This window comes from Athene cunicularia (genome assembly GCF_003259725.1).
Source record: "Athene cunicularia isolate RWA chromosome 3 unlocalized genomic scaffold, athCun1 chr3_part1, whole genome shotgun sequence".
In the NCBI taxonomy this organism is placed as follows: domain Eukaryota; kingdom Metazoa; phylum Chordata; class Aves; order Strigiformes; family Strigidae; genus Athene; species Athene cunicularia.
This window is the reverse complement of record NW_020799097.1, coordinates 10,680,148-10,700,686: the sequence shown is the minus strand read 5'-3', so window position 1 is coordinate 10,700,686 and position 20,539 is coordinate 10,680,148. Positions and strand designations below refer to the sequence as shown.

The 20,539-nt window shown below is 42.3% G+C and overlaps 1 protein-coding gene across 1 annotated transcript in view; it reads right to left on the bottom strand.

Moving 5' to 3' along the window:
- Window positions 1–5,476: 5,476 nt before the first annotated feature.
- LOC113478935 (protein LYRIC-like) overlaps window positions 5,477–20,539 on the bottom strand; it is a 30,402-nt gene continuing 15,339 nt past the window's right edge. Inside the window, exons 7-12 of the mRNA XM_026846489.1 lie at window positions 19,163–19,237; window positions 17,482–17,580; window positions 10,383–10,489; window positions 9,563–9,682; window positions 7,962–8,091; window positions 5,477–7,579 (exon numbers count right to left, since the gene is read on the bottom strand). Coding sequence (XP_026702290.1) covers window positions 7,506–7,579; window positions 7,962–8,091; window positions 9,563–9,682; window positions 10,383–10,489; window positions 17,482–17,580; window positions 19,163–19,237 — 605 coding nt within the window. The 3' untranslated portion in view covers window positions 5,477–7,505. The remainder of the gene's footprint in view (window positions 7,580–7,961; window positions 8,092–9,562; window positions 9,683–10,382; window positions 10,490–17,481; window positions 17,581–19,162; window positions 19,238–20,539) is intronic.

Sequence of the window (20,539 nt, the reverse complement as noted above, 5' to 3'; positions counted from 1 at the left end):
AAACGGTTTGTGAGGGCAACTAAGTGTTCCAACTAAGATCTTGCAGTTGGACACTTTGCCTTCCCTAGTATCACTGTCAGGCTCAGATCTTCAGGGCTATTTTCATGAGATGAAAGAAATCTTAATTAACTGTTCATATCTTTGTCAGCCAGGCTCAGAATAAAAATTGATACGATCCCCTTGAGCTTCAACTGCTTGTTATACCCTGCAGACAAGATAGATGCAGGGAAGAATAATGTGAATGTAATTTAACATCAGAAAGCATCTTTCCACAGTAGGATAGACTGATGTGGAACTATTGAGTAGGCATAAAAAATCTCTGATTCCTTCTCCCATCACAAAAAAAAAAAAAAAAAAAAAAAAAAAAAAAAAAAAAAAAAAAAAAAAAAAGATTATTTAGAGAATGTTTGCATTGTTTCCTGTACTTGGGGGAAGAGAGAATAGGTTAATGATTTTAGTCATACCCTCTGTGAAAGATTCTAGTTCTTCCCTGCCACAAGCGGCCCAGATGACCTCGGGCAAGACATTTCCTTCTTTCTGAGCCTTAATTCTCTTCTTTTTTTCTAGTTCAGAGAGGATTTGTGAGGCTAAATATATTAAAAATTCTGAAGGGCTCAGCTTACAGTCATGGCAGCCAGGGCAAAATCTCAGAGAGACAGAGTGTACTAGCGATAAACTTTTCTTCTCAAACAGCAAGACGACCTTGACATTGTGGAAATAAATCATCCACTTCCACATCAGTAAGAGCAGAAAGTATATCTGCACGTCAGAAACAGCTGCAAAAGAATCGTTCAGATTCCTTTACCAGCATGACATTTAACTCCTTCCCTCTCAGCAGGTAGGGAGGGAAGGAGTTTTGATATCACAGTGTTCCTCATTAGCCAAACTAGTTAGGTCTTTCAAAATCCATGTCTAGACAGGAGATTTGAATTTCTGTCTTAAGAGGGCTTGGCAGTGTTTTACCAAACACAAATTTGTTTTGAATAATCATATTTGAAAATAATGCATGTGACAGCAGAACAGTTAGGATCAGGTAAACAAGAGGCCCGGTTGCACTCTCCTTCAGCTTCTTCACAAAATTAAGTTGAACATCTCCAAGATTTCAAAACAGTACAGCAGTTTTATGCTGATTTTTGTAATTCCATAGTCTCTCCCTTTTGTGCCATTCTTCAGTCTATCCTGGAAGATGTTGGTTTAGACTTAAGCTTTAATTACTACTTCTCTTCTGCATGCACTGAACTATTGCCAGGTTGCTTATGAAAGATGAGGTGCTATTGTGCTTCAGCATTTGCTCTGTGTGTGTGAGAGGGAACCTACTGACTATGAGCAGATAATCATACATAACCTCCACAAGCAGAGTTCATATCACATAATGAAAATATTGTCTTGTTTGAGGTTGGGGAAACTGAGGCACAGTGAAATGAACTGATCTGACCAACACCACAAGGCCAGTGAAAGCGATGGAAACATCCAGCAAGTCTCTTGTCCAGTGGCTTCTTTGCCAGGGAATAAAAGGTGGAGTGCAGGACACATGTTGAAGCTCTTCTGTCCGAAGTGGAAAGCGCTTGACTATGAGGGCAGTAACAAGCTACTTCTGTAATTTTTTCTATAACTCGACTCTGTGCATGTGTCTGCTACTCTGCATTATAAAGGATAAAGTTTTTCAAAGTATAAAGAGAAAAAGTGACTTTGCTTCTCAGACTTATTTTCTACACTGAACAACCAAAACAAAAAAGCAGGTTTTTTTGAACATCACAGAGAAACTGATGTATTTACATAGATACTGCACTATATAACATCAGATCCCTTCAACAGAATTTAGAAAAATCAATAGAACTGGTGCAGAAGATGTGAAAAATATCTGGACAGAGAGCATGGATTGGCTTTTTGCTTCCTTAAAAAAGATAAGAATGTATTGGAATAAAAGCAAAGTATTAACATATTAATGAGAGGGAAACTTTCCTGTTGGTGACTCACACAGTGAAATTCTAGCTATCCTGAAGTCAGCATTAACAAATTTTACAGCCTTTTTCTCCAAAATGGATTCTGTTAGAAGACAAGTTTATTCAGAGATTCAGTAGTTTCTTGTAAAAGAGATAAGAAAGTGATAAGAATGTATTATGTTGAGTTTTGTGGTTATTGGACTTTACTTTTGTTTATTGAATTAATCAGCATCACATAGGGATACCTAATGTAATGTTCCAAGCTTCTGTACTTTTTGTTCTAGTTGATTGCTGTTAACAATATGAATTATCTTTTACCAGCAAGAGTCAATTTAACTCAGTTCCAAACCTTTTAACTCATAACAGATGGATCAGAAAGTCAGGGTTAGAAAAGCAGCTAAAATATGACAGCATGACGCAAAACTTTTATTAGCACAAGACTGTTTCTGGGTTACTCACTGCATGCTCAGGTTTTCTGAATATCAAACTGACTAAAAATTCTTGTATTCATTTAGAGAATCAAAATCCGTTAAACTAAAAGAGCATGGTTCATTTATATCAGCCTTCATAGAGATGAGAATATATAAAAATCTCTAAAAATAGCATAATCTAAAATGGTACTTGCAATTTCAGATATCTCAGTACTTTCACATGACCAAATGTGAGTGCTGGAAATGGGAACGGTCCTGTACTTCCTGGCAGTCTCCCCCTTCCAGCCCTCAGCCTGGACTTGCCTCTCCACGAACCCTGCCAAGGCAGGGTGAACAGAAGGAGCCTGAGGACCTGCACGCTACCCACTCAGGAAAGTAGGAAGAGTTACCTTCTGGTTATTTCTTTACACAGTGGCTCTTTGAGTGGGTTTGCAGTTTGGGACGTCAGCAAAGATTTCCAGGAGGAACACAGTGGCAGGCAGCTGCTGTGGCCACAAGTGCTCGATAAAGTAATTTATCACATCTCTCTAACTTGCACTACGCAGAATCACCACCAAAGGAAAACAGTGCATGCAAAGAGAAAGCAAAGTTTGACGGGAAATAAAGTTTACCGAGTTTCTAATATTCTCTTGATGGGATGATACAAGAGTCAATTATTGTTACAGTGGCCTCTTCCCAAGAAGACACAGGGAGTTTGTTTCTGAGACTAATGCATTACAGTGTCTTTTCAGTATGGGAGGACACTTCATTTGCAGATGAGAACATCTGCGGAGCTGAATGTCAGGGATGGCACATGCTGGAAAGTACAATTTGCCTTGAAAAGACCCCTGGGCATGGTTCAGTACAATCACAGAAGGAGGACAAGATTTCCTATATCTGCTCTCTGTAGCCCATGACTTAAACCCCCTCTCTCGTCACAAGGAGCCAGCTACTTTTAAAAAATAGTCGGTATTATGGAGCAGGCCTGTGTTGTTAGCATAGTAAATAAATTATTTTCTGCCAAGCAATTAGCGTGTCTGCCTGATACTCAGCTCATGCAGATATGTCAGCTGTGCCACTGATCTGCAGATTGGGTGGAACCTCGATGATTACAGATGATTACAATGATCAGTTGCAGATAATTATGGAACAGCAGGCCAAATTCCTCTCAGCAGTTGGCCCACTTAACCCTGATGGTGTTACACTGGCATTTGAGCGTGAAACAAAGCTTCAGCATCTGCATACTGCAGTCTGTCTGTGAGTAAACACAGCTTTATAGGTCAGGAGTTCATCAATTACAGCATTAACCACATCTTAATACCTGAGATACCGTCTCATGGACCCATGCTTATGGATATGGCCCTATTATTAGGGATAGAGCCAATCTTCCACGTTCAAAAGGCTTCCCACAAGAAAGAGCATCATTACAAAAATAGAGCAGCCTGAGTTTAAGAGAAAGTTGAAACTTAAAGCAGTGTATTTCATCATTTGCAGCTGCTGCTGTAACAATTAATTGCTTGCTCATAACCAGATCATAGGTGTTCTCCCAGCCACACTTCATCCCACCTCCCACGCCAAGGCTGCTCCAGAGGCTTGATTTCCAGCCGCTGGGCTGTCTGCAGTCGCAGGGAGAGCTCTTGGCTGTTCCTGAGGCATGTGCCACTCAAGCAACTAATAAATTGCTTAGGGAGAAGGCAGGGGAGCCAACTGGATCTGACCCATGAACTGGCAATTAGACTACACTGGGTTGATGCATGACTTGAGACAGGCTACTCTGGATTTACCCTTCTAAGGGATAAGTTACGTGGAGAATAAAAGCATTCAGCTATAGCACAAGCAATGCTACAGCTTGTTGTAGGGATGTTGTTATCTCCTGAGGACTTAGGCTAGTCTCCAGCTAGTAAAGGTCAGAGACTGGGAGAATGAGTGTATCAAGTGCAGTTGTTTTAACACTCTCAATGCCAGAAGCAGCCTAGCAGCCTGATGATCTGCTCCAAATGGTTAATTCTCACAGAAGAGAGCACAAGTCTTAAAAGCACAGAAACCAGAGAGTAGCCTGAACATGCAGTGATGAAAGGAAGGGGAATTTCATAAGGGGCTCAAAGGTCTGCTTTCCAAAGGTGTTGGCCATCTGCAAAATCGACCTGTTAAGCTGAGTGATGATTTTTCAGTGTCTGAGGTCTAGGAAATGAAAGAATGGAAGTTAACAGCAGTTGCTGAGTGCTCTGTGTTTTGGTTTGGTTGATTTTTAAACTCACTCCATTCACTGAGGAACCAGACTCTCGGACTTTCCCACCCCTGGGAGACATGTAGCAGCAGCTGGGAGATGCAGTGCAGAAAGGCTTCTGGCACTGTCACAGCCATATCAACCAAATGGTACCCAACACCCTTCCTCACTACTTGCAGCAGTGGTACCTATGTAGCAGATGAATCACACAAACAGGACCCCACCTCCAAATTAGCCCTGAAGAAAGCTTTGCAATTATTTAGGAAAGACTACGATCAACAGTATTTAGTTGTAGGAGTGTATTTTCTTTGCCTGCATTAGAGTGTGGTATTAAATAATGTGCTGTGATAAACTACCGACTGTATATACAGTCATGACTTCCTGTCTGTGAAACAGTGGAGCCAGAAGAACACAGGTCTTCTGATACCGCTGATGTCAGTAACAGTGGTACTGATGATCTGACAGAAAAACTGGTAATAATAATTTACTGCTGCTTGTCATCAGCACCACAGTCAATTTGTCAGCGTTACAGGTGTTGGTTGTTCTTTAACTCAACAGAAGAATGTAATGAGAATTTCTTAAACATAAAAGGGTTCAAATGAAGGAAATCTCTTAAAAAACATTTACAGTTCCTCCTTAGAAGCTTGAAAATGAAATGTTTTTACCCCAAAACATGGGCTCTTACTCACACACATAATAAAATTACTCATGAGTGCTGATCTTTGGGCAAAAGTTTTGACTTTTTATTATAAAAACAATGAACATTTGAAATACTGTCACATGTTGAAATAAAATTTAATTGCACAGACATCAAAAAGTTTTCAAGCAGATATAGAGAAAAAAAAGCGGAAGCAATCTGGAGTCTACCAATTCCTTTTTTTTTCTTTTTTTTTTTGGATGACAGAGGTTATCTTCAATGCTAAACAAAGACCTTGGGCAACATCCTGGCCCCAATGAGGTCAATGAATGTTTTCCATTGGCTTCAGAGATAGCAGAACTTTACTCATTACCCACATACTCATTAACACATCTTCTAAATCCTTGAACTTGCTGTACTTGTTTCTCCAGTGAGGCTATGTATTTTCTTGTTATGCATCTGCTCCAAACCAGTTACTTTCCAGATAAAAGCTCTTTGGTTTATTCAGTCCATTCATAAACTGCCTATATTTCCCCTACACTGAGACACAAACACCAAGACTTGCAGATTCTAGACACTTGGTGGGCTGCTAAGTGGCATCAGTTAAGATTACCCCTTACCTGTCTGTCTAAAACAATCCTGCTGTGCTAAATTTCAGGGCATACTGTACAGTCAGCTACCCCAAAAATCACAGTACAAGAGAACTGCCCTTTAACATATAGTAGCTAAACTCCAAACACAAATACATTGCTGCAACTAATTGCCCCTCTGAAGGATACAGCTGCTTTGACAGCTGTGCAACAGATGAAAGCAATCAGGTAAAAGTGTTGAGCTGCAGGTAAACCTCAGACAAGCCAGCATTGGGGACTGGGTGACTGTGATGGCAGAAGCATAGAGCTCTCCTCTGGCTCAATGACACAAACAGGAGTGCTGCTGTAGGGCTTTAAAGCCATTATCATCCCTGGTTACTCAGTGTCCTGTGTGAAATGAGTTTCATAGCATCAGCCCAATGCTTACAAACTGAACGTGCGTACGTTTAACATGCATTAATAACGTAATCTTCCCACGCAGTCTCCAAAGGCACAAAGTCAAATGCAGATGGAGATTTGACAATCACTATCTCATCCTTCAAGGCAGCACTTCTAGGAGGGGTCAGGTGGAGGCACAGTCTCAGGACCATCTGAAGAAATCCCACAGCTACCACCAAAGCTGCTGCTCCTCTAGGGATAAAGGGCTTCAGCTTGGTGTTATTTATAAACCACAATATTCAGCTGTAACACATTCCCTCCTCCATATTACAAACCCTCTGACAATGAGAAATACACACTCTTCAGTAAATATTAAAATGGCATTTCAAAAAATTTCATTCACAAATGTAGTTTATATTAGAATAATTAAGTTACAAAATGATAAAAACTTCCAAACATCAGATTAAGAAAAGTTATTTCAAAAAGTTACTTCAGTCTACTATAAGTACAAATGCAACATGCTTTGGACATACAGACTTTAAAATTTAGCCCACCATGAAATCTGAGGAGAAAAAAAAGGGTTTAGACCATCTTTCCAAATAAGTTTAAAACCTCCTTTAGAAATTTCCCCTTGTGGAGCCAGGTACTCTGACATGGTGTGAAAATTATAACTATGTCAAGGTATAATGCAAAAAGCTGACTGTATCAACCAACAAGGATTTAAAAGATTCAGGAGGTTTGAGAACAATCCATTTTATTCTCCCTTTGTCTCTGAACAGTGCTTCCTTCTGTACATTACTAGTCTGTTGATGAGCATCTCTGCAAAAATGCCAGAAGAAACCAGACTAGCTGGTGGACCCTCCATGAAAATTAAGTACAATCACGGTCAGGTATATCCTGACCATTTCTACAATGGCATATAACATTACAAGTTGACAAACAACATGACAGTGAAAAACTGAAAGAACTTAATGCAACCAGTCAAAATCCATTCAACAGCTTTTAATCAAGGGCAGCAGTTTGTAATGAACAGCCACACTGTTTCAACGCCACCTCCTGTGCACAGCGCGCTCATTCTCTCTGTTCTCTCACACACTCACGCTCTCTGGCTCACTGCTCCTCTTCTCTTCCTCCCGCTGGGAGGTCTCCTAGAGCCTCTCTTTACTTTGGGGTCAGCGCAGCATTGCAGAAAGCAGAATCCTTGCAGCTCATCGGCATGCCTGCCCCATTGGGTTGTCACTCTGGCAGCTGCACAGCTCCCTCAAGTCTCTTTCTTCATTTTCTTCCTCTTCCTCCTCTCCCTTTTCCCAGGTATGTCTGTCATACAAACAACAGGGGCCAGTGCACAAACCTTCCACGTGCAATCATGTCCCTGGGAACTGCTGGCTTTCTGCCTGAAGAAGGGTATTTTGGGGTTCTTAGATGTGTTTTACAAGGGCCACCTACTTAACAAGGATAATCCAAAATCATGGGGAGGGCTTTGAGTATTTTTAGTGGGCTCTGACTCACACATACATTTGCTTCCTTTTCAAATTTAAGAGTACTGTGCAAAAATTACTCCCACTAAATGGAATAGCAGTTTTGCTCATTAAGTCTGGCAGGAGCAGGTACAGGTATTTGTCACAGAAAGAAATATAACAGAGCCTCTCTAAGAATTAACACATACAGCTAAAGGAGAAGCATTCGCATATTCACTTAACGCATCTGTGAACACTTCTCAGATTGAGCATTATTCTGAAACCAAAATTCATCAGATGTGTAAAAACAATCACTTACCGTTATTGGGTGAATTATTAGCAACGTCCAAGGATTTTTTTAAGGAAGCACAGACTGCATCACTGCTATGTTTTGTAGATATCAAGTCCCTTGGGCCTTCTTCAATTCTTGTTTCCAAACCTTGCTGGGGCTTAATTGAAACAATATGCTTCACTAAGCATATGAGTTAAACGAAGCATATGCGAGTACAAAATATGAGAGAAAATGTCATTATTGGGGGGAATTAGGGTATTTAAAGAAACTGCAGGACAATTAGGTTTTAAATTATTAGAATATTCTGGCACATCATCTACCTACCTGCTGTTTATTTGTTTTAGAAGGGATTAAAGTGTTGAAATTGTCTTTCATTACCATCTTTCCCCTTGTTTCCCTCAGTGAATAGAAAAACAGCAGGATATATTGAGGTGAAAATACTGTAATTGTATAGTGAGACTGAAGACTAAGATGTACCCACTGACAGCTAAATGACCACAGTCCACAGAAATACTAGAGGCAGCACAGGGAGTGTGATGAGCACCTTTGTATATCTAGCTTCATAAGTAATTTAATTTTTTAATGTCCATCTCAGAAGGATGAGCTTGCACAGCAGCAGACACCAACATTTGGGGCTGATGTGCAACATGAGCTCCTCCTCGCCCATCATAAACATGCCAGAAAAAACAATGCTGTGCTGAGGAGTCTGAACAGCACTATTAAGATTATTCATTAAGGACAAAGCTAAAGAAACTAATTGCTTTAGCAACTAAAACTAAAAACTGGACATGCAAGAGAGAGAGTGACCTGGCAGCACTCTGGTAACTGATGGGCTGTCCTAATGACCATGTGGATTGTGGTCAGTTAGTTAAAAGCTTCTCCCTTAAAATGGGAACATCATGAGTCCAGGGAGCGAAATTGTCCAAAGGATCAAGAGAGACCACAGTGGGTGTGAGAGGAAAACAAATGATACTACACAGCTGTACGAGTCCAAAGCAACATATTCAATGACAAGTGAATGAAAAATAATTAGGACATTTTGGTGGTCCCACCCCTCCACCATTTCTCATTTCACTAAGCAGCAAAGACATCACAGCCAAGGACTCGATCCAAAACCCAGTCAACACTGTTCCTTTGTACTTCCCACCCCAAATGAGCTGACATTTTCTGCAGCCTTTCTCTGTTGCACTCAGGCATTTTACTCTCAATAAGCTTTTCACTGCTATAACATTAGTCTACCTTTATCTTCACTGGCTTTTGGGAACCATTCATTGTTAATATCTCCAGGTGACCTTCTGCCATAGATAAAACACAGACCAGTCGTACACTGAACTTGGAGTGCATTTGCCTGAGAAAGCATTTTTTCTTCCATGATTAAAGTCATCTGCTCCTCTCTGCACTGCAAAACCAAACTGTTTTGTAAATATGTTAGGGAACACCATGTTGCAAAAACTCACTGGTCACTGTGTTCACCCTTCTTTTATGGGAGGGCAGGGAGAAAAGAGAAGAGGAAGCCAGATGATGGAGAGGAAGAAAAGGCCCCCTTAGGTTACATCATCTTAATGGAGAAGACATCCCTCTCTGCTCTTGGAAAACCAGACGCTACCCTGGGAATATAAAATACTCACATGCCACAGTCCAGCTCCACCCCTTGCTTCCTTCACTTCAGTTTTCTTCTTCTTCCGTTGTGTTTTGCTTTCCAGTCCAGAAAGGCAGAAATGAATGCCTGCTTTGCCTTTTGGTAATTCCTGAAAGCATCAGATATTTTATAAGAAGAGGCCTAAGATGGCTGATTTTTTTTTTTTTCCCAGAAAAAATTATTAGCTCCAGGAGTGTGTGCTGACAGTGTACAAGCAGGGTATGGGTAAGGTACACACCTCAGCTTAAGGCAGCTGTTTGCAAAAAGCTCAGCATGCTCTTTGCACTGCTGCCAAAGGATATTCTCCTGGGCTTCTAGAAAGCATTTAAACAGCAAACCTTCTGCTTCTACCTCTCCACCCAAGCTATGACGGTATCACTATCAGCAAACCCTTTTAAATAAATATGTCCCAGCTGCCTGGGATGCTGTGAAGGCTGCTGTCAGCTGTGGACTCTACACCTCTTTTAAGCCACAGGTATTCAGGAAGGTCAGCAGCAGTAGAAAGAGTGCATTCACATGAGATGGCAAACACCTGATACCTGCTGCTCAGGACAGCAATGCCATCCAGATGATGAACCCCCAGAACCAGCCAAGTCCCAACTCATCTCACACATCCTGCGAGTGTGTCGTCCAGCTCCAGCTATCTGAGACATGTCAGGGGAGTGACCATGCCAAGCCCCTCATCCCAGCATGAGAAAGCTCTCCCAACCAGACAAGCCCAGCTCTAGGGGTGGACTCAACACCCCGGTCTGGTTGAGACTGACCCCAGTGGAGCAGGTCTCTCCTGGTCATCAGTGCCACTGCCTCACCTTCTCCTTCTTGTCCTCTGTCTGATGCTCCTCATCTCCTGTCCAGTTTCCCCACTCTTCCATGGGAGCCTTCCAGTCAGAGTCTAGGTCAATTGCTGAAGGATCTTCTATTAGGATGACATATGAATGAGTTATGTTCAAATCCATACTACTGCCCAGGCTCACACTAGTAACACAAATGCTGCAAAGAATATCTGTCATCTTTCTGCTTGCCAGTGGGATGTCTGGATGTGCATGTATGCACATGTGTCTTCAATGTATTAAAAAATTATACATTGACTGCTAATTCACAATTAGTGACTGCACTCTTCAGGATAGGAGGAAAATTAAGAGCAGAAAAACGCACACAGGAACAAAACCCCTTCCATCCCTTCCAGCCTATGCTTCAAGAAAATAAGCTTTATAAAACTAATAGCATGACTTGTCAAACATTTTATTTTAATTTTATGGAGAAAGATTCAGGCATATCCAGAAACATTGGCAGACTCAGCAGGCTCTTCCACTCACTGCAACATACCATCCTCAGGGCAATTATTTATATGGAAGAGTAACATTAGCAAAGTATTTGTGCATTTGTTAATGCTCATTGGTGTTTTCTTTCCTATAAAAAATTAGAATCAAGTGCATTCTTGACTTCATCTTCCTTTTCCATTTTCTTTTCTTGAATATAAGTCAGAAAGTCACCATCACAGCATATATTTCCAAAGCTCCCTAACATGCAACTCTAAATATGCATGAAATAGATAACACCTAGCCTGCATCAATTCTGATCATTTTGTGGGGGCTAGGCAAAAAACTTTTGAAAATCTTTTAGATTTCTGTAGCTGACAGCATCTGGTATCTTTGAAAATCTGGCCACAAGCCCTCAGTTGCCTCTCCACAAAGCACTGGCAAATGATCCTCAGGCAATAAGGCAAAACAGACCAGTCCAATTCCTTTGCTCAAACTGAATGAGGTGCAAAAACACAGATAAATCAGCATAAGATGTTGAAAGGACCATTTGATTATTTTTTAGTGGTTTGAATGTAGCAATCTTAAATGTTATCCTAACAGGGAGAAAGACTTTGCAAACACAACATATAATAATAACTCTTAGCTGATCACGTCTCTTAAAATAAGAACAAATACAAAAAGTCCGAAGCTAGATGGATAAACTTCTAGTTGAAGCAGGGCCAAAACCAAAAGCATTCTGGGGATGATAAAAGAAAACTGTTTCCAAAAAGTTGCTCTGTCAAGTTCGTTGCCAAATGTTATAAACATGATTATAAACATCGTTCAAGTTTCTCAGTTTAAAATCCCTGTCCTGTACATAGACAGTATTTCTTTCCTTCTTCAAAAGGGATAGGAACAAGTATTTTTGCATGCAATCTCCGATAAAATTATAGTCTAAGTATTTTAGGCAAATGAATGCGTCTATATTTGAGAGATGCACAATACACGTGAATGAGTCAAATGTCTGAAGAATAGTTTGTGTAAAATGTATCATGGGATAACATCACCAAAAAGCTTCTGCTGCTTCTCCCATTTATCTGAGGGTCTGGCTCACAAATTCTGGAGAATTTAGCTGTCGTGGCTGAAGACAATACCAACCTGCACTCCCCACCCCATAACTATGCCACAAGATCCATCAGGGTGAGGACACAGCAAATCCCAGCTCCTCAGCCTGTGCAGTGCACACTCTGCCTCTGCACCAATATACTACAAGTGTGCCATGGCAGCAAAAAATAAAGGCAAAACCATGCTGCTACTGCTAAAGAGGACGCAAATTCTGGCTACCAGGAAGGTACCTGGCATGACACAGGGACTGGTGAAATGGCACCAAGACTTCAGGAATGGCAGTCCCTCCTGAGCTGCACGGCAGCAGCTCTGCCACAAAACGGACTGTCACTTAAGGAAGACACACTGGAAACCATGACTGTCATTTTCACTTAACTTCTGATCTCTCAAAAAAAATATTTATGTATTTATTTTTAAGCATGAAAATAGTTTTAATGGCCAACTTCCTTCAATGGGCTTACATTCATGCTTCTCTGTCCTCGTCATGCAGGTAGGCATGAAGCTCGGCCAGGCAGCAGTGACTCTGCCTTGTCTCAGAATTAGTCTTCCCAAAGCACTATGTCCCAGAGGTGTTTAAAATCAACTCAGAGTAAAATTAAGTGCAATATAAGAATCTTTACAATTTGTTGGATTTGATGGGAAAATTGGATTAAATGTACTTATCCTAGAGGTCTGGTTTACAACCTCTCCTGTTGTGTAGCATATTTCCCTTCTACAGTGACATCTCCTGGAATGGTTTTAAACTTTGAATATTGTCTAATATTTTAAAATCAGCAACCAGTTATACTCGGGTCATAAATTCTTTCACAGGCTAAAACTGGTCAGTAATTCCTTCAGTAAGAGAAAATCATGAACACAAAAAGGAATGTGCTGTGCAGCAGCAAGTACTCCTGCTCCCCTGATGGCTCTGGCACTAATGGAGATGATGTCTCCCAGCACATCTATAAACCAACTTCTCGGTAATTCCTGCTGTTCATTTTTACAAAAGTGGTACTGTTAAATTCGATTTTTCAACTAGGTTCTTGCTTGCAACCCACCTCTGTCCCCCAACAGCTCCACACAGACCAAGCTGTATTTTTCTGTTCCCTGCTGGCGGCAAACATGTCCCATTTGCAGCACACATTTCAGGGCCAAGGTGATTTCCACATACCCCACGTAATTAAGACACTTCTAAGATCCTGAAGGGCACTACATTGAAGGTGTCTTCAGAAATCGGGGAGGCTGCCAGCACTTCTGCAGGCAGAAAGTCCATCCCAGTGCCAACCACCCAAATGCCCTTGGTCTCCAGCTGCCTGGGCAATGCCAAGGAGCAGCTGGCTGCACCCTGAGAGGTGTTGGGGAGCAGGCAAACAGGGCCCCACAGCAGCAGGATCTGGTCAGAGGAGGCAGTCAATGGGTTCTCTATGCCAGCTGACAGACAAGGTAGAGTACTCTACAGGCTCAACCTAATTATCCGGCCTAGAAAACAAAACTGGAAACTACTGCAGCAAAACTGTGTCACCAAGATGGGGATTAAAAGTAGGTTCAGATCCTATACTATCAGCATCCCTCTTTGGCACGATCTCCCCCAATATGGTCAGCAGAAACCGAAAGGAAAGCAACCCTTCATCTGGCAGCACAAAATCGTCAGTGGAGTCCATACCGTCTATGGCACTAAGTCCTTCTGTGGCTGCTGTAGAAATCCCATCCCTTTGCAAAGGGCAGTTGGCTGTAATGAGCACGGTTCTAGCACAGACCTTTGCTGAGCCCTCACTTGTAGCCCAAGTGAAATCCATTCAGCGCAAATAGATAGACAATTTCCAGTCTTGTATTTACGTATTACCGGTCAAAATTTCTACTACCAACAGCTGGATGTGGGAGGCCCTCATTTGGCACTTTCCTCCAGCATAATTCAGTAGATGCAAAAATATCAAATAAATCCCAGACTGAAGATTTCTTTTAATTGAAAGAAGTCGCTTATTCCCATGAAACAAAGGAATTAAAATTCATTTTAACCCCAGGACAGAAGGAAGGATAGGAGACGGGAGACATGGGAGCTTTCTGAAGGTTTCAGGGAAAATCTCCTTGGCAGTCAAGAAGGATTCATTGGGAAGATGCCAAGTCACAGGTAAAAGGACAGCCCTTATGGTCATAAGATGCACTGCATTTGTGAATGTGCATCTTACGAGACTGCCCTGCACTGTTGCCAAAGCACAGGTCCACTGCACTCAGAAGCAGACGTACAGGACAAAATTAGTATTTGCTGGCCTTGGAACCAGACACAAGTGCTCTACAACAGCCCAGTCAGCCACACTGCGCAGGTCACACACTTTGTAACAGCAAAACCAGCCACAGACTATAATGCGTTTTGTGAGGCAGCTAAGCATAAGTACATAAATGTCACCAAAGGGGCAGCAGCAGCCGTGTGGTATAGGTGCACAAAGGCAGTTATTGGGAAACACCTGCAAGCAGTAAATCTGTTGAAGTGGAGCACAGGAGGCAGAGCAGGAGGAGCCAGAACAACCTTGCAGAACAAGCAAGAAAGGTGCCTGGTGAAACCAGAGCAGCTCCCAGGCTCTAAAATAAAATGAATTATGCCAGGAGCAGAAGAGATTCACCCCTCTTTATTTTCTCTTTGTGGCAGGGATGAAAAGTATGCAAACACTAATGATGAGCAGGGAAAAATGAAGATGAAACAAGTTCCTCACTTTGGGGCCTCTTTCTCTCATGGAAGAGTCCTGGCCACCTCAATCTCCTGGTGGGACTGCAGGAACTGCAGCCATCAGTGCTAACCATGCGGCTTCAGCTCCAAGACACTGAATAGCCCTAGCTAATGAAGGATTAGATTGCTAAGGACTGATTGTTTGAATATGCAGAGACAATGGCTGATGACAGAGTCATGATCCTGTAATGAGGATTACGGAATTGCTGAGGTTGGAAGGAGCCTCTGGAGATTGTCTAGTCCCACCCTGCTGCTCACAGCAGGCTCAGCTACAGCAGGTTGCTCAGGGATGTAGCCATCTGGATTTTGAGTATCTCCAAGGGTGGAGACTTTGAAACCTCTCTGAGCAACCTGTCCTGCTGCCTGACCAGCCTCACCATTAGAAAAAGCTTTGTCCTACGTATACATGGAATTTCCCATACTTCACTTCTTACCCACTGCCTCCTGCCCACACTCTCTGGGCAGACCAGTGGCAACCACCCCATCAGGGGTTCATACACATGATGGACTCTCCTGGACCCACTCCAGTAAGTCCCTGACCATCTTGTACTGGGGAGCCCAGAACTGGGCATACATTCCTGATCTAACAATGATTCAGACTGACCATTGTCAATTATGAATGTCAACCTAACAGTGTGTTGTTTTGAAACCAGCCCAAGTTATCAGTCTTTTAAACACTCCCATATCACAGTGACCACTCATTTCCCTTACTAACACCCTCCCTCCTTCTATGTATATAAGCTTTCAGCTGTGACACTTAAGCCTCAAATCTTTTGTGAGTTAGGCTGTTGTTATTACTACTGGTACTTCACAAAAACATAACCCAGTGCAGAGTAGGGAGCTGGCCAAGGCTGCTCCGTGAGCCGGGGCAGAAGCAGGAGTCCAGCATCCAGCTCCTTCTTCTGCACCAGCCTGTCATGGAACAAAGAGACTCATTAAATCTACTGATCTGGGTTTGATAAAATGACCCCAGCTCATATTCAGGTTATGAATGGCATTTTTTTAGTTCACAGGCCTGCAAGAGCTAACAGGCCTTGTTTAACTGTCAAAGAGCTCATTTTGCCTGCAGCGCAGACCTTAATGCCAACCATTACCTCATCTAAATTCAGGGAATACGTGTTCGTGACACTCCCCTCTGCATCAATATCAAGGCTGATGATTCAAAGCAAAAAAATTACTACTACTAAGAAACTGTAAGGCAGGCAGAAATCCTTCCACTTCTGCTTTCGATCAAAATGCTTTTGCTCCTATGTTTGCAAGAGCAAGCTGCTGAATTTGCCCCTATCTGTTCTGCTCTCAGACAGACATGATACCGAGAAAGTGGAGCTCTGCCTGTCTTCGCAACTGCAGATCAAATCCAGAGTGTGCCAAGTGTGACATGTGCTAAATGCAATGCAAGGAAACGCTGCTGAAGAGCTACCTACATTGCCTCCCTCTTTCCCACACAGGCAAGCCTGGGCTCAGAAGTTACAAAGGGCCGGGCGCTCACCAGCAGCAACGTGGGGGTAAACAAACACAGCGCTAAGGGAAGGGAATGCTTGGTGTTGGAGTTTTTTGTGTGGTTTTTGTGTTTTTTTTTTTAAAGCAAACCGTTCTATTTATAAATTCCTGTGTTGGCCAAACTGGTGTGTCTGCTGCAGAGTCTCAGTTACTGCTGGGCAGAGAAGCAAGATGACCACAGTCTTTTCTCCTCAATGTGTTCAGCCACTCTGGGTCCTCCTATAGGTAAGGCAATCAGAGCAGCCAGAGCAAGAAGGGGTCTGGCTTGGCTTGTCAGCCATCATTCCTGCAAGAGCAGGGTAAGGACTCTCAACAGGAGTATAAATAGATATGTCACTCAATCCTGACCAAAAGGTCAAGAGAAAAGGCCATCCAATACCCACCACTGTTCATGCCAAATTATTCCAGCCACTCAGGACTCATGCTGGCCTTTCAAACAGATTCTAAAAGGAAGAAAAATACCCAACACATTACCAGTCATAAAAAGACTGAAATCCTGATTGCCAGTCCACTGCAGTAGGATCCTGCATCTGGGTTCTGGGTATTACAGATGAAATTTTAAGTTTTGGCAAAGGTACCTCATGCTCTCACAGCGCCCTGTTCTCCCAGTGGCTTTGCCCAGCCACCCCACTGAGCCCAGGCTGGGGGCTGCCTGGAAAGGGACCACTCAGCTCCACCTTCCCCACCCAGTGATGGGAGGGAGGGAAACACGATGCTTCAGTTATGAAAACCAAACCCAACTCTGAATTCATTTCACAAATTCAGTAATCTGAGATGATTGCTAACACGTGGGGCTTTGTTGAAGCACAGCGCCCATACTGTTGCTTCTGGCTCAGGAAGTCCCTGACCACTCTCTGCTGGGTGTGGGGAGGGATCGCCCTGTGCTTGCCCTGTTCCTGTGCTTATCCACCAGCAGCTGCTATGTGCAACTGTTGGACAGAGGACACTGGGCTACAGGAGCCTTCAGACAGCCTCCCTACAGCTCATCTGGCTGCCCTGAAGCTCTAATTACACTTTGCACAGCAGTATGCACCGAACAAGACTGTACCTACTGCATCCCTTTTTTGTCACCTTATAAGTAAAAACAGAAATAAAATGCACATTCTTGCCCTTCTCAAGGGTCCCACACAGGGTGCCTACTGCTCTGACCAGGCTCACAGCAGCTTTGGGCACCTGCCCAAAACCAGACTCAGACTGAATTTCTCCCTTACCTCTACTAGCCTTGTGCTAATGAACCACATGGGAAGTTGAGCCTCATTTTTGAGGCTTAGGAAACAGACTGAAAAGAATATCAGCATTAGTGCACTTGTCTTTCAATAGGAAAAGAGCAAAGAGGTGTACCCTGCCCCTGCCATGCGTCATCTGCAGGGAGGAAAGTCGAGCTGGTGTGCCAACAGCATCTGGAAGGACTGTCCTCAGAGGATTTACTCTTCACGTTATCTGCATACAGGAAAGTGTCTTTTTAAAAAGTAAAACCAAACAAAAACCCCAAACCTAAAAGGTAATCACATAGGTATATTCATATTATTAAAACCAATTAACTGTGCCTTTATCTGTTCACAATGTCATGATACCTATGTAATTTAAACCACATTAATCTGTGCTGATCAGCACAATGGATTTATTAATGAAAGCTGGACGATGACACTACATGCATAAGTTATTAAAAGCAACCCACTCAGGAGTGGCTACACTGACAATATTCGGAGATGTAAACTGCTGACGCATCTCTGTTTGGAAAGTAAGAAGGGAGCTATAGTTCCTGCAGAACAAAAGCTGTATCCAATATATCCAGCTCCAACCCACATCACCTTTCGTGAGAAGGCTTCTGCTCATTCTAACAGAAATCCATAATTACCAAATGAATTACTCCAAGAAAGAGCACAGATGAGAGCTGCTGAAGGAAAAATAAGTTAACCTAATTTTTATTATTTTCAACAACTAAAACAACCAGTAGGATTCACATGCCTCCCTGAATGACTCCTCTTAGACCCTTTCTAAGGCCTGTACATAATCAACTACCGTTTTCTTAAATTCTTTTATATACCAGATTTTTTTTTCACATCTCAGATTTTTCCTTTCTTCCTTTCACCTAAAGAATTCCCTGTTTTAGGCAGTTTTGTTCTGTATCAGCTTGATTCTTTTTTTTGCATAAATGCAGATGTTAACAAATATTTCTCCCTGTTCAGGAACTGCTTGAATCCCTGGATGCAGTGTTGGAAAACAGATGATTAAATATGGCGTGTATTATATTGATTACCACGCCAGGCTTTAGAAGCAAACTTCAGCATTCTGGTTTACAGTGCACATGCTGTTTTGTGAATGGATGTCTATCTATATGTATCTATGCTTGCCTTTAGCATCTCTAAAAGATTCAGGACCAGACTTTGCATTCATCAGGTAGCTGGAGCTCCAGACAAATTTGAGCTTCTGGTAGGCAGAGAATGTATAAACCAGGAGTGCTGATAGTCAGGCAGTGAGAAGGACTGACAGTTGCATAGAGGCAAAGTAAAGTCCAGAAATAAGGCTCAACTTAATGCAAAACTGGGAGATCTTCCATCTTTCTCGATGCCATGCATGGAGAGGCTCAAGCTGAAAATCCCTCGCTGTGCTGGAGAGGAAGCTGGTGGCTAGGCAGCCTCTAACAGGGCCTCTCCAACCTGGGCATTTGTTCCCTCCCTCAGTCTGAAATGCTCTGAATTTGTTGGTCATCAGAACACAACAGAAACCTTCTATGCAAGTAAATCTAACAGAAAGAATTTGCTGGGGAGGCAATTTTTTTTTTATTTATTCCAAGATGAGACATGAATTTGGAAAGCACTCAATAAAATGTTCCGATGTCACTCCTTAAAATGCTGGTACTCTGGATTGCAGATGCGAGCAAGCTCTACAAGGCAGAGTGACTAATGAAATGTGGCTCCAAGGGAGAAGACCCATATGTGATCAATGAGAGTACTTTTAAGCCAAGCACCTAAGAAAGCAATAAAATAATTCAGATAGAAGTTCAAAACAGACCACTCACCTAACTCCCTGGACAGCTCTGATAATGTCCCAAAGGTCACAGGACAAGATTTTACTTCTGCAATATCCCATGTTCCTGCATTTAAAAAGCAAACAAACAGTAACCCAAAATGTGATGTCACATTCACAGCTGGTGACTGCAGTTTCTACCTGACACTCCTAATCTCATTACAGCCCTTCCGTGTTCTCTCTATCCCAAGCCTGCTGCTGCTAGAGGAGAATCAAGCAAGGAGAAATTATCATCTCCTATGGACAGAGTCCAGCCCAATTGCCATGTACCCCGTCTTAGCCCTTCTAAGTGCATGTCACACCAGTATGGCTCTTCTCTGGACTTAATTAAATTCCTCACTCTTCTGAACTGTTGTCCCCTTCATGGCAGAAGTTGTCATCATGTATCAGCTTGGAATTTGGCCTTTTGAAAGCATTAAAGTAAAAAATGGTACTAACATCCTCCCGGGGCTTGGTGAGCGTTTTAAAAAAAAAAAAAAAGAAAAGACTCTAGCAGAGAAAACAACTCATGTAAGGGCAACCTAAGACCATATTCTGAATCACCAGAGTACTGCATTACTGCTACTGAAGGTGAGTCATCATATGGCCTTATATACCAATCAATCCAGCCATCTAGCTTCATTAATCAGTGAGACTGTAATGAAAATCAAATGCTTTTGAAAATTAACCAAGAAGCAGTATTAACCACTTTAACTTTTAACTCGTAACTCTCCCACCCCACTAAGAAGGGCAAGAAGAGAGACATAAAGAAAGATGCAAAGGTCCAATTACCACATAGTTATTAATTATTTTATTGCTCTAGAATCTACAGTATCACCCACAGAAGAAATACAATGTGAGACATAACTTAGCCATAAAAATTAAACCATGATGTAAACAAAAAGTCATCAAATACCAGTGAGAGAGCTGATATCAGCATCTCCTAATCGTTAGCCTAATGACCTGCCAATCCATCCCTTCACTGTTTTAAAGGTGTCTGAGGCTTTAGAGACAAAGTTTCCCACCTCCAGCTTATGCTACACAGATAATGTTCCAACAACACAACTGATACCCAAAGTTGCTCTCAATTACTTTTTTTGGATGCCAACAAGGGGTGAATCAGCTGGGAAGCTGGGCAAACTGAAGGTACAGCATAGCACTGACACAAACAGACTACTTCCCACTGTTAAATACCCAAACTGACTTAGGAATACCCTGCCTTATACTGCTTTGAAACTCACGGATACACCCTGAAGTCTAACTGATGGTTAGGTGTAAGCATCCTTGGAAGGACGGAGTTTGGTTGCAAAGGAACCAAACACTAAATAGCTGTGGGTAGAGAACAACTTGCACCCAGAAGGTAGCCTGCAACACAGCAGAAATTCCTGCC